The sequence below is a fragment of the Microtus oregoni genome, unplaced genomic scaffold (genome assembly GCF_018167655.1).
Source record: "Microtus oregoni isolate MIOR12 unplaced genomic scaffold, Mior012 000022F_ref0000154, whole genome shotgun sequence".
NCBI classification, from domain to species: Eukaryota; Metazoa; Chordata; class Mammalia; order Rodentia; family Cricetidae; genus Microtus; species Microtus oregoni.
Window position 1 is genome coordinate 12,704,072 of NW_024543081.1, and position 24,201 is coordinate 12,728,272.

Below are 24,201 nucleotides of genomic sequence, written 5' to 3' on the forward strand. Positions count from 1 at the left end.
GAAGGCGGAGATGAGAAAGAAGCAAGCTGAGGGCGGACGGGTGAGTGACAGCGCTCTCAAAGGCTCTGGGTGAAGCCCTGGGAGGCTTTTATGCAGTCTGCAGGGAGAAGGGGTTTCACTACTCAGGGCCATAGTTTGAACGATTCTGTGTTTTGATCTACGGATTTATATCACGGAAGTCTTTGCTCAGTATCAGGCACAGAAAGGAGCCGGGAGCTAAAAGAGGCACCCTGGGACTCTGGCTAACTATAGGGGCACCCAGACCTTAAACATGCCAGCCTGACTGGGTGCAGGTCCTCCCGACCATGTTGGAGCACCCAGCAAGTGTGGATTTGAATCTTTCTTTCTGTGTCGGGGAAATACATTGAAAGATCGACCTCACATGATCGGAGCTCAGAACAGTGGCTTCCCCTGCTGTACCCAGCCCTTCTGGAGGTGGAGTCCCTTAAAGGGGGGTGCTGTGGACTGCGGGTGGGGGTTGGGACTCTAGGAGACAGAACATGGAGAGACTGGGCACTCCTTGGCAGGAACTGGTCTTCCAGACTTTCAGGGTGAACCATCTCTTCTCAGTCACTTAGGGTCTCAGGTCCTGGGGGTGGGAGCGTCTGTGTCACAAAATCCCTGAAACTATGGTAGCACTTGATGGTCAGTGGAACTGTGCTGGGAGGACAGGGGATCTCAGGCAGTGTCATGCCCAAGGTGGGACTGTCTCAGGGCCAGGCCCTGGGGTACCTGATACGGGCACCTCCTCAACTTCCATAGCAGCCTAAACTCCCTACCAAGAATTTCAACATTATCCAGGCATGAAGATAATCTCTTATAATCCCAGCACTTAGGAAGCTGAGGTAGGAGGATAGCCAGTCTGAGGTCAACTCAGGCTATAACAAAAACAACAGGAAAAAAAAAATCTGTTTTTCTTAGTGCCAGCTGGGGCAGGAACCAGTAATGGTGAGATGGATATTTACCATATGGTTCTCTGGCTTCTGAACACCTATCCAGTTCTAGAAAGGTTGTTTTTCTTGAGAACACATCCTCTCCACCCCCACCCTGTACCCCAGCTTCCTGGGGGTCACCTCTACTCCTATTTCTTGTGATCACAGTTTGGCGTCCCTCTGACAGACAGCTGGTGGAAGGCGGGCCTAAGACAAACTGGTCCAATCAGAGTAACTCTTCCTTCGAACTTTGCCTGAACTTGGAGCTCAGAGGATCAAGCCCTAAGAGTCAACAGCTTGAAAATGGTCAGCCAGCAGCAGACAGAGCCAGAAGGGACAGGAAGGCAAACTCCGTGGCATCATTTGGACCCCTCCGCCATGCCTTGAGCAAGCTGCACCCGAAGTCACAGCAATTCTGACTCGAATCAATATATTTATTTTCTGCATAAGCAAGAGAGCTGTGTTTTCTATCTGCAGCGGTTTGGGTCCTGGCTGGCAGGGTGAGGTGGACAGTCCAAGAAAATACAGCTCAGGACCCTTTGGAAAGAGTAGGAAGTCTTGAGAGATGGTAGGGGTGGGCTGAGCCCCTTGCTTAGCTGGGCAGACGAGAGATTTACAGCAATAGATTTGCTCTATGGTTTTCGGAAAAAAGGAGAAGAGAGGAGCAGACTCACGCATCTCTCCCTCTGGTTCAGGGGAGGAGATGACGCCCACAAGGCAGACCAGGGGTATTGGAGCAGGAAACCCTGTCCCTGCAGACACACAGTGGTGGGAGGCCGTGGAAACCAGAAGCTTCGAGAGGGAAGACAGGAAGGCCTGGATCAGGTGGGTGTATGACACTGTATGACATGAGGATGACTGACTGGCTGAGTCTTGGGGCTCCCCTCTGGTCCCTGGGAACACGGGAGCATTCCAGGTAGGGCATGGCCTGTCAACATTCTCCCATCCCAGGGGACCTCCACTGAGGAGATAGGCAAGTTCTGCAGCTGTCTGGGAAGAAACGTCACAGGGAGGGGACAGCATGTCCCATCAGCGCATCATTGGGCTTCCTTCGGTAAGGATCCTGGAGGGTCAAGATTGGGAGGACTGGGGTGAGACCTGGAAGGGACACAGGAAAAGGTCAGTATCAGGGCCATCCAGGCCTGCGGCTCTTTCCAACCTCTGCCTTCCCCAGGGCTGCCCCCCCACATATCCTGCTGTGGGTTGGGTACTATTGGGATTCTCTGGTTCCATTAGGCTTTTGTGGCCAGGATGGGCTGAGTGAGAGCCTGGCAGCCCCTGTGTTCTGGCTTGAGTCACTGGGCAGGTTCTGGCTTCCTTGGGCTGTGTCTATCAGGAAATAAGCCCCACACATAATGGGGCACCTGAGGCTATTTTAATACCCATGGCCCTCTGTCCTTGTCTAATGCTGCTCTCAGTGACCTGAGGCCCAGGCCCAGGGGCAAAGTGCCCTTCCAGCAGCAGAGGAGAGGTGTGTACCCCTAGAGCAGGCTGCAGGGGCGCTTCTGCTGCCGTGTGGGCTGTGGACACAGGACGGCCCGGATGGCCTCATCGAAGACAGTCTTCAGGCCCCGTTGGGTGAGCGCAGAACATTCCAGGTACTTCACTGAATCTGAAAAGGAACAGCAGGGAAGCGGGGACCTGAGTCATGGAGAAGCATCTGTGTCACCCCAAATAGGGGGCATCGCCAAGTGGGAGTGTCACCCAAGTGGGGATCAGCCTCTCTGTACCTCAACTTCCTCCTGCAGGACTCAGTGAGGAAGGTGGAGGCCCCAGGGCAGGCCAGACTCTCTAGAACAAAAGGCCCTTTGCTTGGAAAGTGGGCAGGTTAAAGTCCTTCCCGTGAAAGGACAGGACTTGCTTCCATGACCAAATCTCCCAGTCCTTCCACATGAAGCTGACACCTCTGGGCAGGTCAGAGGACACCCCAATATATCTGTCATTTAATCAGGAAAGGGCTGAGGACACCCCAATATATCTGTCATTTAGTCACAACCCGACATATGAGGAAATCAAGGCGAACAGAGGCAATGAGACCTGCCTGCCCCCGGGCAGCTCAGTGAGAGGAAGAAAATAGAGAACCCATCTGAGCCCTCAGAAGACTGACCCCTGGGAGGAGTCTACATGACTTCCTGTCCCCTGCAACTTGAACACAGAGCCCTAACACAAAAGATCAGGAGATTTCAGAGCACTGAGGGAGGAAAATGGAAGGAAGGGGAGCCAGGTGCCCTTGCTGGTGCCCTCTGCTCTTCTCTCTGGGGCAGGAACTTCTGACAGAAATAAGGAAACAGTGGCCCTCCCTATCCCAGTGATCCGAAAGGCCCAGAACATAACAGGGATGAGGGGTCCCCACTGGAGGGGAAGTCACCAAAGCCAGGGCTTGGGAGACCAAAGGCAGCAAGAAGGAAATGGAGCTTCAGGGAGCCAGACACTGGTCAGTCACACCTGTGCGTTTCCTGTCCCTGGAACATTCCCAGGACACTCTTTTATCACCGAGAAGATGAAGCCAGGGTCCTGGCCTGGTCTCTGACCATTATTCCAGAGGGGGCTCCTGGCCTCTGTTCCTTGGGGCGCCCAATCTCTGTGACCAATAGTGAGGCACTCTGAACCCAGGCTCCTGGAGATTAGGCTGGGATGTTCTCAAGGGTAGCTGGAAGAGAGGGGCTCTCAGTCCCTTACAGAGAATGAAACAGCCTCAGGGAGAAGAAGAACCACAAGCAGAAGGACACACATACATGCACATACATGGACACACATGCACACATACATACACACATGCACGTACATGCACACATACACAGGACATGAAGGGAAGATGGACATGTGTCAGGTGTCTGGGTAGAATGACGGGGTAGTTCAGGGAGAATATGATCGAGACACATTGTTTACTATTATGAAACTGTCTAAGAATAAATAAAAATATCCCGCTTTTAAAAGACATATAGAAGGGAAAGTGAGCTGGGCACCAGCGTTCTTACTCTCAGCTCCCTTGCTGTGGCTGTTAACCAGCTGCCTCAGGTTCCTACAACCATGTCATTCCCACACCATGAACTTCACCTTGACAGGTGGGGGAGCAATTCTAATGCACCCCCAAACCATGCAGACCAGTTTGGGAATAAGTTAGTTAAGAAGACAAAGCTGGAATATGTCCCTGACATTTATGAGGCTAGAGCTAAGGGCCCAGGGTGAAGCAGCAGAGAGGCCCCTGGGGAGACAGCCATGACAACCAGCTAGTCACAGGAAGGTTGCGGTTACTCTTCCTGTAAAGAGCCCCTCCCCCTATTTCCTGCAGAGGAAGAGGTGCAGGGTTGGGTGGAGGCCAGACCTAGCTGGCGGTTCTACCTCAAGAGGATACCACCATGGGAGAGGCCAGACCCAGAGTTAGGTCTCCTGGGGATGGAGAGCTTAGCCAGGGCAAGGTGTCCCCACTCACCCAACCAGCAGCCCTCTTCCAGCTGCTTTCAATTGCAGCCACCACCTCCCCAGCTGAATGACCTTAAAGGGTCAAGCCTCCTCCGCCTGGTTCTTGGAGGCACACAGTGACTGGTGGCGAGTCAGAATGAGTGGAGTAAGGGAGGCCAGGCCAGGCACAAAGGAATGAGTCACCCTTCAAGTCCCCAGCAGGGACACCTTCTGCAGGAAGCCTCCCAGAAACAACCCAACCTGACTTGGCTGCCTGTGCTCCAGTCAGCCATAGGCTGTGCCTTCCTCCTCTGCTTCAATCTATTCCCATCAGTCCCTCGCTTCAGGGTCTAAACTTGGCTGACGCCATGACCAGCTAACACAGAATCCCCCTGTGCAGTGCTGCTCTTGGGACCTGAGAGCCTAGACACCCAACATGGCAGAAGCCATCATTACCGCTACACCTTCCCGTCAGAGAAACACGAGCACAAGCACAGAGAGGCCAAGTAACCAGTCCAAGGTCACACAACCGGTACAATGATTTGAAGCAAGCCAGAGTTCGACACACAGCATAACCCTAGGACAAGGGTGTTCAGGCACCACCCCCAGCCCTCAGCCTCCCCTTCTCTGAGCTCATACCAATATCCTTGGCCAGTGCCAGGCCTTGTGGGTAGGTGATGGGAGCCAGCTTCTTCTCCTTCAGCTTCTCAATGGTGTCCTTGTCATCTCGCAGGTCCAACTTGGTACCCACCAGGATGATGGGAGTGCTGGGGCAGTGGTGTCGCACTTCAGGGAACCACTGGCAGGGGTGGGGAGAGGAGAGAGAGCAGAGGGAAGTGGGACATAAATCCCCAGGGCACCAGGCAAAGGGAGAAAGAGGGTCACAGGGTACAACAGGAGCTGAGCAGGCATGGAAAAAAAAGGCAAGATTTTTTTTTTTTTTTGGAGATAAGAGTCAAGAGAGGTGGTTGTGTATTGATAAGAGGGGGCACGAGACTGGGCAGGGAGAGAAACAGGGAACAGAAGCAGGCAGAACGCTTCCTGTCCCAGCCCAGGGAGACTCTCTCCTCACTGGCCCTGTGGGAAACTAGTGACCCTCTGTCCTGGATTCTCCTAATCCAGAGTGGACCTTAACAGCTCACCCCTCCTTCCCTCAGTGCCACCTATATGTGTCCCCAGCCCCCTTGAGGCTCACCTTGGCTCGGACATTCTCATAGGAGGCCGGGCTGACAAGCGAGAAGCAGATGAGGAACACATCCTGGAGACAGAGCAGGGCAGGGTTCTCAAGAGGGAGGCCAGAGAGTCCTGTCTGCCCACCCCCTCAGCCCTCTCCCTGTATGCCCCAGCTCCTGCCACTGCTGTGTAACCCTCTACCTGGCAGTCTGACCCTCCCTTTGCCATGGTGGGTAGAGAGCCCAGATCCATGGACCCAGAAGACACAGAACTATCTGCAACAGGTCTCCTGCCCACCCCAGACCAGACACACTGGCCTGGCTGCTCACACAAACCATGGTAGTTTCTGCCTGTTGAACACTGAGAAAGGCTGGCATCTCAGGGCATGGATACTGGGGGCAGCAGGGCTGAAGGAGCACAGTTTGGGGAGCATCGTAGCTCAGCTCTGCCCTACAGGCCTCAGAAGGAGACTCAGGGTTGAGCAGGTACAGCTGGCAAGAAGGTCATGGGCAGCAGATGGAACAGGATCAAAACCCGGACCACAATGAGGCACAGAGGTGCGCACCGTCTGCGGGTAGGAGAGCGGCCGGAGGCGGTCATAGTCCTCCTGGCCTGCCGTGTCCCACAGCCCCAGGTTCACAGGCTTACTGTCCACCATCACATTGGCCGAATAGTTGTCAAACCTGTGGGAAGCAGGAAGGACCAGGTCAGCCTCAAACCCAGAGCCCCGCCAGGACTTCCAGCACAGGCCAAGGCTGTTCTCCTCAGAGCCATAGGACTAGCCCAAAGTCACACAGCACTGTGCCGCTGGCTGTGTTCCCAACTGAAGGGCACCATTAAAAACACCCCAAAGACAAGTAAACAAAGAAGAAAATGCATCTCGGTCATTTTCCTGCCTCCACTCGTCCTCAGGAAAGGTGACTGCTGGGTTGTGCGCCATGCACCCAAAGGTTAACGAGAATGGACATTAACCTTCCTCCTGTGCTGTGCACCTAATCGTCACAATGTCTGCTGAGTGACTGACCATTGGTCCCTCATTTGAGCTGGGTCCCCCTGAAGCAATCCCTGAGTGAAGGAGGCAGAGAGGGGTGCACTCGGGAGGTAACTCCAGGAAGCTGTCAGAGGGAAACAGGAAGGAGACAGAAAGTGAGAGCCAATGAAGATGCTAGTGAGCTGATGCCCTGCCAGAGCCATCTGGGAGATGAAGGGACCATGTCCTGAGCCTTCTGGAAGGGCAGGAGCTGCAGAGGATCCGCTGTCTCACTCCTGTGATGAGTAGCTGCGCTAGGCCCCTTCTAGAGGACAGACAGACAGATATCAGTTGTGAGCCTGTGGCCTTGCACTGGTGTAGGTCAGACACTGGACCAGGAGCCCATTGAGCAAGTGTTGAGACAGGGAATACTTGGAAGCCCTGGGAGAGCCCAGCCCAGCTCTCCACGCTGAGTGGAGGGGGCTTTAGGGAGTAAACCCCCACTATTCATACCCCTAGGGAAAAGAAGCAGGCTTGTTGGTTGGGGCATGGGGCCAGGATCAGAAGGGTGTCATGACCCCATGCGAGGCCACACAGCCAGTGAGTGACCAGCCGACGGGAGAAGCTGTGTCCATGTCCAGCAGACTTGCCGCACCCTGTCGCAGTTGTGCCTCTAGGGACACCTTCATTGCCTGTCTATGTGAGCTAGGCATCATCTGACCTCCTAAGTCCAAGCACGCACCCGGTCAAGACCTGGTCCACTGAGACCTCGAGCTTCTACCTTCTCCATCTGCTCTTCCCTCACAAGGCGGGCTTACACTGCCTGGCTGCTGAGCTGGCCTATGCTCACCACTTCATCCTATCCGAGTAGTTCCACCTATCCTTAATTGCCACCCATCTTCCCCAGGACTCCGTGTCACTCCCTGGAACACCCCAGGGAGATTTTTCTGTCCCAGCCAGGTCAGCCCCATTAACAACACCCCTTGAGGGAGGGGGGAATCCAGCTTGTCCCTTTCTGCCCTGAGACCAGTCCAGGATAGACAATTGACACATAGTAGGTCTGCTCTGTGCCTGTTCTGGGAACCACTCCTGTGAATCTCGGAAGAACATTTTGGGAGGCAAGGCTGGCCAAGGTAGGAAGGCAGGTGCCTGGGCTATTTGGGGCCCCGATAAAATGGAGAGATCAGGACCTTCTGTCTTCCCAAGATGCCTTGCAGCAAAGTCATCTGTCTTTCTGGGTCTTCTGGGCTCAAAGGGTATTTTCTCTTCCTATGGCATCAATTTGGGGGCAATAAAATGAACAACATAGGGGTTGATTCAGTCCAGGGCAGCTGTCTGAGCTTCGAGAAGGGCAGGGTTCACCCTGACCTGGCTGTATGGCTCAGGGACAGCCAACTAGCTTTTCTGGGCCTCACTCTCTTCCCCATTGCTGGGGTCATTATTGGGTTTCAGTGAGATGGGAATCATTCAAATCATCCCACTGAGAGTGTCTAGGCTTACTATCAATGTCTCCAGTTTCTCCCCACCCAGCCTCACCCTAGCTGCTGAATTCAAGAAACATGACACATACTTGGACTATATCACACTTTCCCTTCGTCAGACGTCTTTCATGTACATCACTGTGGCTGCTGTGACCCCTTTTCCTAGATAGAAGTAGGTTCATGGGAAGGAGTGGATTTACCCAGGATTCCCAGGCTGGTAGGCGGCAGGGCCAGGCATCGGGACTTGTTCCCCAGTTCGGAGAAGCCACTGTGGTGAGAGTAGCTGCTGGGCATGTTATGAGATAGTGAGGATGGGCGGGACAATTTTCACCCAACCTGGTGTTCTGTGGCCTGACCTCTGGCTACAGGCCAGCCCCACCCTGAACACGGAGTAGGATGTGCAAGGGGCTGCACACCTAGGTCACTTGGCTGCTGCCCACTGGAGGCCTGGTGTCATGGTGGTCAAGGGAAAGCCAGCTTGGTCCTACTGAGTCACCAGAGCCAGGGACATCAAGGAAAGCACAGACTAAGTCCCATATAACCTTATCTCAAGGTGATCTTTTCCCTATGGAGCTGAACCTGCACCACCAACCCACAGCAGGGCAAAGCAGACTCCACCCACCAGCCAGGATGCTCTGCCCACTGCCAGCAGCAGCAATGAGATGTTCTAGAAACTGGCACTCTGTTCTAGAGTCAGGAGTGAGCTAGCTACACCAGAGCCCTGGTCTCACACAGCTCTGCCCCAGCCCTGAAGAGTTCTCAATGGGCAGGAAAGAAAGTGGGAGGAAGAGAAGGAGGAAGCGGACTGCTGCAGGCCAGGAACGCTGTCAGGAAGGGAGGCATGCTAGGGGTCTCCCTGGGGGAGAGCAAGGAGTTGAGAGAGCCCAGGGATCATGGGCTGAACTCTGGAGGAGATGGGACAGGTGAGGTGGAACTTGGGAAGTTTTGATACCTCCTTCTACTGAGTTTTAACCACAAACGGGATCCACCTGAGGTACTTAGGCCAGGCTGTGGCTCTGCCTAAATTCTGCTTTTAAAAACTTATCTACTCGAAAAAAAAAATGACTTTAAAGATGTGCAGTGGTGGTGCATGTCTTTAATCCCTGCACTTGGGAGGCAGAGGCAGGCAGATCTCTGTGAGTTCGAGGTCGGCCTGATCTACAAATTGAGTTCCAAGACTGTAAGAACTGTTATACAGAGGAACCCTGTCACAAAAAAAAAAAAGCTTATCTATGGAAATTTATTTTAAAATAGAAAGATTTGCCTAGGGACTGGTAAGCACCACATAAAACCAGATGTGTTGGTGCACACCTGTAATCCCAGCACTCCAGCGGTGAAGGCAGGAGGATCAGGACTTCAAGGTCATCTTCATCTCCTTAATGAGTTTAGACTAGCCAGCCTAGACTACAAAACAAACAAAAAGAACCCCACAACTTTTACCTGGAACCTGGCTGTTGGGGAGACAGAGACAAGAGGATAGCTATAAGCTAGAGGCTAGCCTGGGCTACATAGTGAATTCTAGGTCAGTCGGTGTTATAGTATATACACTACCACACAAATGAAAAAAAAAGTCAAAGGTTATGCAGGCTTTTGTTGGACCATCAGGAGGTAGCCAGGATTGGAGCCCTTGTCTCTGTGCCTGATGGCACGGGGCAGCTGTCATGTTTCTGTGCCCATAGCACTCGGCACAGAACCACTCTCAGGCAGGTGTCACCATCTGAGAATATGTGTGCCAACCTTGTTGGCCACGGGTTCATCTCAGAGAAGAAAATCCAAGAAGCAGTTGGCACCAGCCGCCACCTACACAGCAGCACAGGGGGACTGATAGGGGACAGACCTGCAAGCCGTCAGGCCCCATCTGGCTGACCAGCACTGAAGCCCTCAGGACATCGAAAGCCTCTGGTCTCCACCTCCCACCTCCTTGCAGGGAAGCTGCTGCACAAGGCTAAGATCTCCCGGTCCAGGGCCTGTCTCTTGTAGAAAGGGAAACTGAGGCTCGTGGGCTCAGAGGGAAAGTGATCACTTTGAAATCCTTGAGCAGGTGGGCCCTCCACCATAGCCAGGGCGAGTAAAGACAGAATAGGGTCTTGACTCAGGGACAAGGGCAGGGTCAACATACCCCGGTGACAGAGGCCTTCAGCCAGAATCCCCTTTGCTCCTGTTCTTGCTCAGGTCTAACCCCAGCCCTTTCTGACTTCCAGGAGCCTTAGAAGCCTGGTGGCAAAAGCCATTCCACTTTGCACAGTGGGACAATTGCCAGTCTTCATTTATATTAGGATACAACTGGGCAGAAAGCAGTGCCCAGTGTCTACCCAGCCCTTCTGGCTGCCCTTTTCTGGGTCCTCCCCCAGCAGGTGACAGAGACAGATGAACCCCTGTTTCTGAAAGTGAGCTCCATACAAGCACGTGGAGGACTTGGAGTGGAGTCTTGGTTTGGCATTAGTGGGGTTGCTGGCTCCTCTGATGGTGTGGGGATTGGGGGTGACTTTAGACCCCTCTATATACCCTTGATGCTCCAGGCAACCCTCCCCCAGCAAATAAAAATAAGGGCCCCAGTGAGGCTCTGAAGCCCAATAGGCAGAGTATCCCTAGGCAACAAGCCCCTTAGCTGCTGTGAGCTATCAGGATATTGTAACACCCCCTTCCCTCAAGGACCCAATGCAATCACGTACCAATGACATCCTGTACCAGGCCACCAACTGAAGGCCTTCTAAGTAGATGTTGCAGTTCTAGCTAGTTAGTGTGATGGTTCTCCTGGGCCTTGCCACCTCAAAGTACATACACCGCATATGAGACCTTGTGTATAGTACACTGTGTGTCAACCACCATGTAGAGAAGGTAGGGGAGAACCCAAGAAAAAATGCATGGCTCCCTGACCTCCATAGGCTTATGATCTTGGGAGAGATTTGGCAAACTCCTCTGGGGAATGACAGACCTTTAGGCTGGACCAAAGTCTTCCCAGGAGGGCACCAAAGATGGGCCTGGAGGGTGTAGACATAAGGTTGAGACAGGAAATTACCACAGACACAGGAAAAGCTGGTGCAAAGGCCCTGCCATAGAATTGCCTAAGGAGTGTTGGTCTAAAAAGCAAAACAGTGGGTAACATCTCTAGGAGGGACAACTGAAGGAGACCCGGAAGAGCCTGTGCAAGGTGCTGGGTAGCGTCCCTGTGAGTGGTGGGGTGCCCTGGGTTCTTTCTGACACCTGTGGACTGCCCCTTGGTATCATGTGGCAGCTGGTGGCAGCATCCTGCACCAGGAAGCAGGCCTCCCACAGACTGCAGCTGGCACTGCCCCACCCCGGTCATTTGGTCCCCAGACTCTATGCTACCCTCCCTCCACGCTCCATCCGCACCACATTCTCCTCCTGGCCAGCGAAGGGCATCTTCCCTTCCCACAGTCCCTCTTCCTGGAGCCTCCGCCTCCCTATCACATGTCGCTGCATTGGCAGCTGGACCACAGGCCAGCTTCCCCTAGATGGAGTCTCTCTAACTTTGCTAGTCTGCCTGACTTCAGGTGTCCAAAGCGGGCAGCCCGAAGAAGGGCCTGAAGCAGGCGGAACTCACACAGTGGGGATGTATTCTCCAGGGAAGGCATTGGTGGTGTAGCTGATGAGCAGGCACGTCTTGCCCACGGCTCTGAAAGACAAGAGACACAAAGCAGAAGAGACCAAGGTCACGGGCTATGCCTGAGACAAGGGGACATCTGAGCCCTTACCCAGGCTCCCATCTCTGGGCCTCAGTCTCCCAATCCCAGACACCCCATGGCCGTGTCCTTAAGCCCCTGCAGTATCCATAAACATCCAGATTTCAATCCTGGCAATGGGTCTGGGCCCTACTTCCGGGGAGAGCTGCGGAGCCGAATGTGCCCCCTGTGTGTTGGGTGCAGGTGATAGACAACAGACAGTCATGGGGCAGAGGAGAGGACCCTGCTGGAGAAGGCTGTCACACCCCTGGGCTCAGATCCCACTCCACCATCTACCATCTACACAACTTTGGTAAGTCACCGAAGCTCCTTATGCCTCAGTTTCCCCATCTAGACAACAAGGACAAGTCTGTCTTCCCAGTGAATTAAGTGATACTCTGAAGACTCTGAGCCCAGTGCCATGGCTGCCACAACAGCCAAAGTCTGTAGGGAATGCCCCTAGCCTTAGAATATATGGGGCATTTTAGCCAGAGGGGCCTGGGTTCAAATCCTCTGCACTCTAAGGCAGGTTACTCAGTTTCTCTGAGCTTTCAGTCTTCCCACCAATAAAACGAGCCCCGTGATGGTAGGCAGGGCTGGTGGGAAACTAAGTTAGACAGAGGGCCATGACCCAATGACCACACACAGTGAGCAACAGAGAAATGGCACAAATAGAGATGACCACCATTTAGGCTGTCTCCCTTTCAATCTGGGAGGCTACCCAGGTCATTTAGCAGGAAGCCGAGAGGCCAGAGGGACAGCTCTGGGCCTTCCCCGGCTCTATTCTGTTAAGTCACTTCCCACTCTAGGAGCCTGGCCTACCTTCCCTCCCCACCCCCCACATGTCTGCCCTCAAGCCCCAGGCTGCCACCAAGGTAACTCTGAATGAGTAGAACCATTGGCTTCCGGCCAACCCCCTCTCTATCTCACTCCCCCAGAGCAGACCCAAAGCAGAAGTGAGCAAGGCAGCTGTGGCAGATAACGGCTGGCTGACTGCTGACACCCCTGGAGCAGAGACCGTGATAAAGTCATCTGAGTGGTAGATAGTCTCTGCCCCCAGTGAGACCAGCAGAGCCAAACCAGGAAAGATCCCAAGGCTTCGGCCACTCCCTCTTTTGAATTGAAGCTGGGCATCTAGAACATACCAGGACCGATCTAGCGAGACCCCAACATGTACCTGAGGGCTGCACCCTAATGTGCTGGAATACCTGAGAAAATGACCCGCTCACTGCACTTGAGGAGATTGAGTACTTGGGCCATGATAGCCTGTGGTCCCTCCCGAGGCCTGACAGTGGATATAACCCCTGAGCTGGGGTGCAGCCAGCCTGCCCCCTGGAAGTCCCCACCATCCCCCTTTACCTTCCTCCTTCCCTTGCCCTTACCTTAGCTTCCTCTTGCTCCCTACCTCTTCCCCACCACATGGAGTAGAGTCACACACTACAGGCAGGACAGCAAGGAACCTGTCTCAAGCCACCCCAGCCCTCCCCTGGGGCAGAGGCCTTGGCCCAGAGGACTGGGTGGTAAGAGTCAGAAAGAGCGGAAAGTCTCAGGAGTTCCCCAGCCCCAGCAGCAGCCAGTCAGGCACCAGAGCCCAGGTCAACCTGGAGAACAAAGGTTCAAAGGTCAAGTCTCTGATTTCCCTACCTCACATCTGCACCCTGAATGGGAACCTGATTCCCGGTCCTCATGGGAGGCCTGCCCCAGCTCTCAGGGTACAGGCAAGGAGCAGCACCCCACCCCCAGTCCCAGGCCCTCCACCCAGGTGGCTTCCGGGGAGGGAGTGGACTGAGGACAAAAGAGCAGTCCACGTCCACCCCAAATGCTCCTAGTGGGCCCTAGGAGATGAAGTGACTATCCCCAGGACCTCCTGGGAGACCTGAACCTGTGAGTTTGCCAGGGAGGGTCTCAGGGACATCCTGGGAGGGGTGGGAGACAACGCAGTCAGGCACTTACCCATCACCCACCACCACACATTTGATGGCTTGCATTGCACCCGAGACCCAGCAGCCAGTGATGACACTTGGGAACCAGGAGCGTTGCTGTGGACACCAGCGGTATGGAGTGGCTGGGAGGTGCCCCGCACTGTACTGAGGAGCGACACCCCAGCTCAGGAGGCAGGAGGAAACGGAAGAGGAACTTACCCAAGCTGCTGCCCCACAGCCTTGAAGGGGTGGAGCATGTGGTCTGGAAGAGGACCTGGGGCCCCTCAGGTGCTAGGTTGTGCCCTGGCCACCCATGGGCACCTGACCCAGGCTTCAACAAAAACCCGGACACCCTCTGGGCTTGGAGATTCACTTCCTGATCTAGGGTAGCCTCAGAGTTGATCTCTAAGAATCTGTGTCCTCCCAAAAGTCAGCTGGCCTAGATGCTAGGTGTAAGCCCTTAATGAGTGCCTACTATGTGTCAGGCATTGTGTTGGGAGCTGGTGCCTCTAAGATGCAGGAAATGGGGCTGTCCTGGAGTTCCTAGCCTCTAGAGAGGCTAACTGCATCACAGGTGCCGCGGCCATGGGAGAGCTACCGGGTGGCCTCAGAGTCACCAGCAGGGAGAGCTGGTGGCTGCAAAATGTGACACCCTATGGAGGATGCTGTGGGGCGGGCTGTCTAAGCAGGGGCCAGTATGAAAGTAAAAGGCAAAGGCGGGGGACAGACAGGAGGAGAAGAGGAAAGAGGAGGAAGAAAGACAGGGGGGGGGGAGGCAAAGGACGAAGGGGCATCGAATGCAGTAGACAAGCTCACAGAAACTTGGCAAGCCATTTGTCACAACATGGTGGCTCACGCCTGCAACTCAAACAAGCTGAGACAGCAGGATTGCTGTGAGCTCGAGTCTGGGATACAGAGTGAATTCCAAGCCAGCCAGAGCTATATAGCAAGATCCTAGCTGGAAAACTGCCCCAAACAAAAAACCCTACCAATAAACTGATGTGGCCTTCTCGCCATTTTAATTATATCAACTGATTGCAGGGACACTGAGACACTTGCCAAGTATTTAACATTCATGTTTGCAGGTGTTCTGTTGATCATTCGTGTTTGCAGGTGTGTTGCTGATTGTTCGTGTTTGCAGGTGTGTTGCTGATTGTTCGTGTTTGCAGGTGTGTTGTTGATGATTGTTTGTGTTTGCAGGTGTGTTGCTGATTGTTCGTGTTTGCAGGTGTTCTGTTGATCATTCATGTTTGCAGGTGTTCTGTTGATCATTCGTGTTTGCAGGTGTGTTGCTGATTGTTCGTGTTTGCAGGTGTGTTGCTGATTGTTCGTGTTTGCAGGTGTGTTGTTGATTGTTCATGTTTGCAGGTGTGTTGTTGATGATTGTTCGTGTTTGCAGGTGTGTTGCTGATTGTTCGTGTTTGCAGGTGTTCTGTTGATCATTCATGTTTGCAGGTGTTCTGTTGATCATTCGTGTTTGCAGGTGTGTTGCTGATTGTTCGTGTTTGCAGGTGTGTTGCTGATTGTTCGTGTTTGCAGGTGTTTTGCTGGGCATTTGCATTTGTAACTGTGTATTGGACTTCTAAGTTTCCTGTTGCATAAGTTGCCTATTTATGTCCTTGTCTATTTCTCTGCTGAGCTACTTTGTCCCCCTCTCTTTGGAGAAGTTCAGCGTTTGACTTTCAAGTGTAGATTGCTATAAACATTGCCCAGCTCATTTCCAGTCTTGGGATTGTTTTGTATAAGCTATCATATTTATAAATGTTTATTTGTATGTGGTCAACTTTACATTTTCTTCCCTAATGACTTATACTCTTTGAGTCTTTCTTAAACATTCTTATTCTATGAGTTCGAGGTCAACCTGGTCTACAAGAGCTAGTTAGTTCCAGGGCAGCTAAGACTGTTACACAGGAAACCCTGTCTCAAAAAACCAAAAAACCAAAAACCAAAAAAAAAAAAAAAAGCTATTCTATTAAGTGTGTAAGGTGCCTGTCACACATGGTGACCTTTACACATGGAGTGGATTTTAAATGATACAAGGACTGCTTTTAGTTTTTGTGGGATGTTGATTTGATCTCACTAGTGCTTTCTAAGTTTCTCTTTCTATCCCTTTGAGGAAATACTTTGACCAAAGCCACTTGCAGGGGAGAGGGTTTATTCTGGTTCATGGTCGAGGTTAGAATCCGTCACGGAGGGGAAGTCCAAGCTTCAGGAGCTCTGTATTCCACCTGCAGCTGCGAGTGGGCCGGACGTCTTTGCAACATTCCATCTGCCTGCTTATTTGTGTCCTCACTTTCTCCTTTTTATCTTTTAATAAAATTCTGCCATTTCCTCCCAGAAAGGTCATGCACATTTTTCAAAAGATTTATTTCTTGATACCTTATTACTCTCAGCACTATTGTAGCTAATAATTTTCAAATTGAATTTTCTATCTGCTCCCTGTATGTAGGGGAAATGTCAGCTTTTGCGTACTGGATTTATGCATGTGGAAAACTTGGCGAAAATCTCATGGCGGCTTTTTAAATTTAAAAAAAAAAACAATTATTTGTGTGTGTGTCCATGCAAGCAACCTGTCAGGCTGCATCTGTGGAGGCCAGAGGAAAATGTGTGGGATCCTGGGGATCAAACTCAGGTCCTCAGGCTTGGCAGCAAGCCCCTTTACTCTCCAAACCCTTCCACCAGCCTTTGTCACAGCTCACTCTGGGATTTGCTAACAAGCCTGGCAGTGATTTGCAGTTTGTCGCTAGTAAAAGAATGACAGTATTGTTTCTTCTCCTGGTTTTATAATATTAATTCCTTGGCTTGACTGGAATCTTCATAGAAAGCCCGCGTAAGCCTGCGGTGTCAAACATGGAGCCTCAGTCCCGGCTTGAAAAGATTCTTCTGACGTTTTAATATGAAACATAGGAGGCCCGTTGCCCATTAAAGATGCTCACCGCTCTTCTCCAAAACAGCGGCTTTGGGTTTTATTCTCTTTAATCTTACTGAACACTTTTCCAGATGAACAGAGATGTTATAGGTGACAATGATGTCTTTTTTGAACCCTGTCACCCTGCTTAGTCAGTCCTGACAATATGCAGACTGTCCCCAGCCATTCTCCAATCCATGCGACCCTCTTGCTGTGCTTCCACATTGAGCTCACAGGGGGGAACATGTACACGCCAGTGTGCACACACATATATACACGTGTACACACTTGTAAATGGAGGCGGAGCTTTTCTTTCGCCTCAACAACTCAGTCCCTGTAACGGCGTAAATGAATGCAGACAGATTGTAAAAATATATACAGCTTTAATGGGGAAATAGACTTACAGAACCACCGTTCCTGCCGAGACCAGGAAAGCAGAAGTGAGCGCTGCTAGCGTGCTTGCTCGCCAGATTTATAAGTAAACATTAGCCCGAGGCGAACACGCCCCCTAAGGGGCGGGACTTATCCCTACAAGTCCCAAATAAACACACAAAAGCTTAATATTAAACATAATTCTTACTTGATAACTGTTTTGTTATATGTAATTTTACTATGTTAAAGTTAAAGCCTTCCTTTTGGGTGAGACAGAAAGGTGGAAATGCTGTGGGATAACCCTTCTGTACACTGTGAATATGTATTACTCTCATTGATAGATAATAAAGCTGATTTGGCCTATAACAAGGCAGGAAATAATATATTTTATTATAATAAAATAAAATCTGATTTGGCCTATAATAAGGCTAGGCAGGAAAGCCAAACTGAAGATATATAGAGAAAGAATATATCAGGGTCAGAGAGAGATGAGCCAGCTTCAGGGGAAGCAAGATGCTAGAGGACAGGTAAAGCCATGAGTCATGTGGCAAAATGTAGATTAATAGAAATGGGTTAATTTAAATTGTAAGAGCTACTTAATAATAAGCCTGAGCTATAGGCCAAATTAATATTAAGCTTCTGTGTGACCAGGCAATTAGGACAAAAGAAAACTCCAACTCCATTTACACACACTCACACCTGCATGCACACACATGCGTACATATTCACATGTATGTGCACATACATATACACAGGTGTACACACACTCACACATGTAAGCACACACACTTGTACACATGTGCATGTGCACATACAGATATTCACATGTGTACACACACAATTTACCAATTTCGATATTTTTATAAGCTTGTGATTTTCTTTTTCATAATGTGCCACTTGAAAGTGTATCATTCATGTGCACAAGTCCAGGAAAGGCTGCTGCCTCTCTGCAATACTTTACTTACAGAATACCATGCGCCACATCCTGCTGACTCCTGTTGGGGTGACAGGCTTGAGTGCTGGCTTGTGGGGTTTTTAATAAACAGACGTGAGTTGACGCCACACCATCTACCATCAGAGATGCTAGCCTCGCCTGTCCGTCTTCTGTAATGGCACAAAGATAACTGTCTGGCTAGTCCTTGCTACCAAGGCCAGGTATGGAATCTCTGCTATGATGGTAGCCCCACCTGAGCTCCGGTTCAGTCTTTGCTTTCTAAACCCTGAGGTGATGTCATTAGGCACACACAACCTTAGAACTGTAGCATCTCCCTAAAAATGTTCACCTTAAACAGCCAGTCTATCCCACATCTGGCCAGAGCTGATGTTCAAATGTGGAAATAAGAGGTTTAAAAACATCATTTGGGGCAAAGGAGATGGCTCAGCAGGAAGAATCCTTGCCACACAGCAGGAGAACCTGGACTTAAATCCTCAGAACCCACATAAACGCCAGGTGGAGTAGGGTGACGTCACAATATAGATGTTCCTACTATGAGATGGGAGTGGAAGCAGGAAGACCCTGAAGCTCGCTGCTAGCTAGCCTAGACAAGAGACTCTGCCTCAAAGCAAAGGGGAGAGGAGGATTGGCTCCTGAGCTTGCCTTCTGACCTCCACACGGGCACCATGCCACATGTGTGCTTCAATAACACACACAGTATAAGATTAAAAGATAATAAATAGGGCTGGCAAGATGGTTCTGTGGGTGAAGGTGATTGCTGCCAAGCCTGATGATCTGAGTTCAATCCCCAGAACCTACACATGGTGGAAGAAAAAAAAGTGACTCCCAAAAGTTGCCCTCTGACCTCCAAACTTGCACACAGTATTCACAGGTACACATATAACAAATAAATAGTTTTAACTTTTCTGCTTTTATGTACATTGGTATTTTTGCCTACGTGTATGTCTGTGTGAGAGTGTCAGATCCCCTGGAACTGGGTCATTGTGAGCTGCCATGTGGGTGCTGGGAATTGAACCCAGGTCTTCTGGAAGAGCAGTCAGTGTTCTTAACCATTGAGTCATCTCTCCAGACCCACACATAAATAATTCAAATAAATCATTTTAAATGTAGTAATTAAAAAAATACCCAGGTGGTGGTGGTGCATGCATTTAGTCCCAGCACTTGGGAGGCAGACGCAGGAGGATCTGTGAGTTCAAGGCCAGCCTGGTTGACAGAGCTAGTTCCAGAACAGTCAAGACTACACAGAGAAACCCTGTCTTGTAACACCAATAAATAAATAAATAAATAAATAAACTTTTTTTTTAAAAAAAAAAAAAAAGGAAAGCTAATCTATCTACCTAATCTCCCCTAATCCTGATGGGTGTGTGACAGAGTTAGGGCTGGGCAGAATATGGACTAGGATCCTCTCTGCCTTGAATGATCAATCCACAGGATCGAGAAAAGGGGAGGGGCAGCTCTGGGCAGACACCAGTGTGGGAGGCTCTCCCCCAGAGTGCCAGCTGTTCCTCCTCACCCCCTACAGCTCCATGGGCCTCCCTCAGCCACTGGGACAGTCCAGACAGTCTTTCCCTCCACAGCTGAGCAAGAGACCCACTCAGGAGGCTCCACTTAGTACAACCAGGGCTCAATGAAGGGACTTTCTCCCGGGAGATTTCCCCTCCCCTGGTAAGAATACAGGCCTTCTCTTCATCGGTGACTTTCCTGACCAGAAACCTAGACACGCAGAATCACCAGGGTCTGATGTCCAGGTCTTGGGGCCCTCTCAGCAGTTAGCTCCCCTAGCCACCTCAGGTAGATGGACATGAATGGACTGATGGATACACAGATAGATAGATGATAGACAGATATAGATAGATAGACAGACAGATGGATGGATGGACGGATGGACAGACAGACAGACAGAAGATAAATAGGTAGGTAGGTAAATAGGTGATAAATAAGCAGGTAGGTAGGTAGATATGTGGATGGAGGGATAGATGGAGGTATACATTTGGATATGTTGCATTATGGTGTGTATGTATGTATGCATACATGCATAATGTATCAGATGGATGATGCACAGATGAATGAATATGAATGGATGGGTAAAGCAATGAAAGGATAGACTGGTGTACAGATGAATGGATAGATGGATACACAGATGGATGTATGGATAGCAAGATAGATATATAGATACATAGATGAATGGATGGATGGAGTCATTCATGGATGGATGGACAGAGATGGATGAATGGATAGATACCTGCATGGGTGGATGAATGGATGGATGGATACACAGGGATATGGATAGGTGCATGGATAGATGGGTGGATGGATGTGGACGGATGGGTGAGGGAAGCTCCCTATTGGCTGCATCTGCTGCTCTAGAGGTTTCCAGTGTTTCTCTCTCTCTGAAACTGGTTCAGTGTGGGGCTCTGAGACCTCTCCTCACTCAACCTTAGGCACCCCATTGGCCCTTCACACCAGTCTTCAGCTCATCCATCCCGTTAAGAGCACAGTCATTCCAGCACCCTAACCTCCCCAAGCAACATAAAAGCTTTTAAAGCGTTAGCTACCATTCAGGTATTTCCCTATTATTTTTGAGTGGGAATTATCTTCGCACAGTCCAAACTCAAAAGTACTTAAAGGGCTTGTGTTAGGAATGCCTTCCTGGAGCTGGAGAGAAGGCTCAGGGCTAAGAGGGAAGACTGGTCCTGCAGAGGACCGAGCTCAGTTTTCAGCGCCATCAAGTGACTTCAGTAACCCCAGCGCCATGGCGTCTCTCCCTCTTCTGGCCTCCAGAGGCAACTGCTTTCGTGTGTGCCTACTCTGCCCCACATACACATAACTTAAAAATAATAAAATCTTCTCAAAAGAATGCCTCCAGCTAGAGTCCCTGTTATCTGGGTCCCATCATCAGGTGACCTTCACGGCTGATTCCTCCAGTCCCATCTAGACTAATCTAGGAGAATAACGCATTTTTTATTTCCTCTCCCGTTGTCCTCTGTCCTCGGCACCTCCTTGGTTTCCATTAATTATTCACCCTGAACTTCGTTCCCTATTTGTGAATAGCTTCCTCTCTTCCCAGCACCAAGTACCGGCGTGGGAATGTCTGAGGAGTTCCCGCTGGGTGAGGAGGTGGATTCCCCGCCTCTCTCAGCTGCAGGGCTACAGCTCTGCGCGTGCGTATGCTGGCAGGCGTGGCTTCTGGAGGCTGCTTTCCCTCCACCTTCAGGGTCCTTGGATTGGATGGGGGAGGAGGTCTAGACCCTTGTTCTTGACCGCCCTGCAGGACTCTTTCAGATCCTCGCAGGCAATGCCTTAGCCAGCTCCTCCTTTTCCCTCTCACCAACTAAAGGTCCAGGCACGACTGTTTTTGACAGTCGGGCAGGCAAAAAAGAAAGAAAATACGAGTGGGTTGATTGTGATTTGCATTCGGCTTCCTCTCAGCTAGCATCTTTCCAGCCAGCTTGGAGCTCACCCAGTTTCCGTCCTCCCCCACCGCAGTGTTCTCTTCTGCTTTGCCCTTTATATCTTTTACGTTGGTGCTTCCCACTGATTTTCTTACCAGGGAAATTTGCTCCTTCCCTGGGGAGTGACAGGCACGGTTCTAGCTTTAGCAAGTGTGGGCTAGTTACCTATCTCTTCTAGTTACCTATCTCTTCCTTTAATGGTTTTGGGAGCTTCCCCGATAGGCTTCTTCTGCATTCTGGGCCGTGTTTTAGAAGCATCCTTCTGTTACTGATTCTCCCAGGTTCCTGGTTTTTAACATTTCACACTCGCTTGCCTGGGACAGCTCATATCATCCATCCGTGTGGAGCGCGTCCTACTTCCTATTTTTCCAGATGGCCTCCCATTAGCCAGCCGTTCAGCCTGGTGATGATGTACGTCTGTCTCCACAGTGACACGCTTCCTGCCTCCTACTAAACCATGTTTAAAGTCAGGCTGGCCTGGGCTATCTTTCTTCACACTATTCGCCTGAGTCCCAGCACCCAGGACTCTCAGGGTCCTTAAAGCATCTCTTCTTAAATATTTCATTTCTTTTTTTTGGGGGGAGGGGACAACGTGTCCTCATGAAGTCCAGGCTTCAAACTCATGATTCTCCTACTCAGTCTCCCAAGTGTTGGGGTTACAGATGTGTACCACCACACATGGATATAAATATTTTTAGGAAATCTCTCTTTTCGCTGTGCCCCTCAAAATGTCATCAGATAAAAGCAAACACTACTCCTGCAGAGGACCTCAGCTGGGTTCCTAGGATCCACATCAGGTGACTTACAACCATCTTAACTCTCTCTCTGGGGGATTCAGTACCCTCTTCCGACTGCCATAGATACCTTCATCCATGCACGCACATGCACACAGGCACGCACAACACACGGGCACACTATTTAAAAACAATAAGCAAAACACCTTTAATTGGGAATGAAGCTTTTCTGTGAGGAACGTGGGGAGGGCTTGGTGCTGGGGACGGTGAACTTTGAGTTTTCTGGGCGGTGAGCCTCCCTGTGAAGGCTGCCGTCAAGATCGTCAAGATCGAGCGCTGCTGGATTCTGACCCCATCAAGTCTTGCAACTGACTGCTGCTGGGCTTCCCTCCACTGGCCTCTAGCCAGACCGTGAGACAGGTCCTTACCCAATGGTCGGCCTTTTCCCAGCAACCGTGTCCCTACTTCCTGCTTACTTCTCCAAGAGAGTTTTCTAACACCCTTGCTCACCTCTCACAGAAGAAGGTGGCCCGGGAGCAGCAGCCCCACAGGAGCCTCAGGAGCGCATTGTACCCAGGAACCGTCTAGATTTGCCTGTGTGCAGAGTGGAGGCCTGGTGCCTGCACCTTCTCCTTCCCTCCGACGGCAGGAGGTCTCTGGTACTCTCCGGCGTCCCACTGGGTCCCTCCCTGGGGGGGGGGGGACTCGGAAGACCAAAGGGGAAGGGGCCTGAAGGGAGAGCTTGGATTGGTCCCCTGACAGCACATCCCTCGTGCACTACGTAGCTAACATGCTGTGTGCGTCTCCTGCAACATATTTAACCAGGGTCGTGCAGGGTCCATTTACACAAAGCGACATCTCTGCCCCAGGGAGCTCCCTGAGAGGCAGACAGACATTACAGTAGGTTAATCTAAGGAACCTCACTGGGTAAAGAAGATGGGGGAACAAGCTAACGAAAGTGGGGATTCGGCTGGAGGTCTCGGGTCTCTGTAGGTTGACCAAGGATGCGGTGCGCCTGGAACGACTCGCACAGGGTGCACAGTACCAGGTCCCAGAGGCACACTCTAGATGCTTCTTTGTATTTTTTTTTTCCTTGAGCGAAGTGAAAAACCACAGGATGTGAATTCCACTGGCGCCCTCTGGTGGTCAGATGAGGAATAGGTTTGGGTGGGTTGGGGCAGAAATAAGAAACTGGCCCAGACTGCTACAGGATGGGTAGGGTTGAACTGCGACCCACGAAGAGATGTGGAGGGAGAGTGGGTGGTGTGGACAGACTGGAAATATGTAGTATAGAGTCTATGGGACTTGATAGTAGTAAAATCTCTAGTGTCCAAAATGCCAGGCTCTGGCTGGGTACAGGCGCTTACTGGCAAGCTTGATTACCCAAGTTCCATGACCAGGACCCACACAGTGGGAGGAAGCAGCTGACTCCTGCACACGTGCGCCCACACAAACACAATAAATAAAATGCAAAGTGTGCTATAAATTTTTTTAATGTCAGGCTCATCGTCCTTAGCAATGTGGCAGGTGCTGGCATGCTGTCCGTAGATCTTTATGGTACAGTCCCCCCCACCACATGGGGAAGAGGCAGGAGGGTAGTCGCCAGAAGACAGGAAGCAGCCTTCCCCAGGTGCTGACCTGGCAGAGCCCGAACTTCCAGCCCCCAGAAACACAGGCTGAGTTTATAAGTCATTCAGTCTGCAGCTCTTAGTCACTGTGACCAAACAAGACAGAGTGAGGACCGACTGGCACTTTAGCTGACAGGCTGTTGATTGATGGTTGATTGATGACTGATTGATTGATACCGTATAGTACAGCATACTGGTATAGTACTCGGGGTTTACTGTAACCCACAGTTACAGTAAGGGACGATCAACAAATAAGAATGGGCTCCACTTGCCCAGCTTGTTGGAGTCTATGTACACACTGTGACATGACAAAATCAAACTAATAATCGCCCACATGGTGTTTTGTTTTGCTTTGTTTGCAGGAGGTGAGAACACCAGCTCTTGGCACGGTCCAGATACACAGTGCAGGCTGCAGAGCACCCTCTTCCGCTTCGCAGGCCTCACCCCGCTCGACCCGAGCATCTGTTCCCAGCTCTCAGCTCTGTCTTGGCTGTAGCGGATGGTTCCTGACTGCGGATCTGTGACCAGCTGTCTTTGCATCCTTAGCGAGCATATGAGGAAGTGAATGTTGCTGGATCATAGAGTTCCA

General features: G+C 51.1%; 1 protein-coding gene across 1 annotated transcript; it reads right to left on the reverse strand.

The window, feature by feature from the left end:
- Positions 1-1,357: 1,357 nt before the first annotated feature.
- Rac2 (Rac family small GTPase 2) lies at positions 1,358-13,748 on the reverse strand. Its single transcript, XM_041672205.1, has 7 exons — positions 13,595-13,748; positions 11,524-11,595; positions 6,073-6,190; positions 5,530-5,592; positions 4,974-5,133; positions 2,412-2,544; positions 1,358-2,030 (listed from the first exon to the last, which is right to left on the reverse strand). Exons 1-6 carry the CDS (start codon positions 13,627-13,629, stop codon positions 2,414-2,416), a joined length of 579 nt encoding a protein of 192 aa, XP_041528139.1. The 5' UTR covers positions 13,630-13,748; the 3' UTR covers positions 1,358-2,030; positions 2,412-2,413.
- Positions 13,749-24,201: the final 10,453 nt, after the last annotated feature.

Bases quoted from the DNA above. Each gene is read 5' to 3' on its own strand.
- Rac2 (XM_041672205.1), bottom strand. From the start codon at position 13,629: ATGCAAGCCATCAAATGTGTGGTGGTGGGTGATGG. The intron at 11,596-13,594 runs GTAAGTGCCTGA...CTTGTCTTTCAG, and splicing joins TGTGTGGTGGTGGGTGATGG to AGCCGTGGGCAAGACGTGCC. The intron at 5,134-5,529 runs GTGAGCCTCAAG...CACCCCTGCCAG, and splicing joins ATGAGAATGTCCGAGCCAAG to TGGTTCCCTGAAGTGCGACA.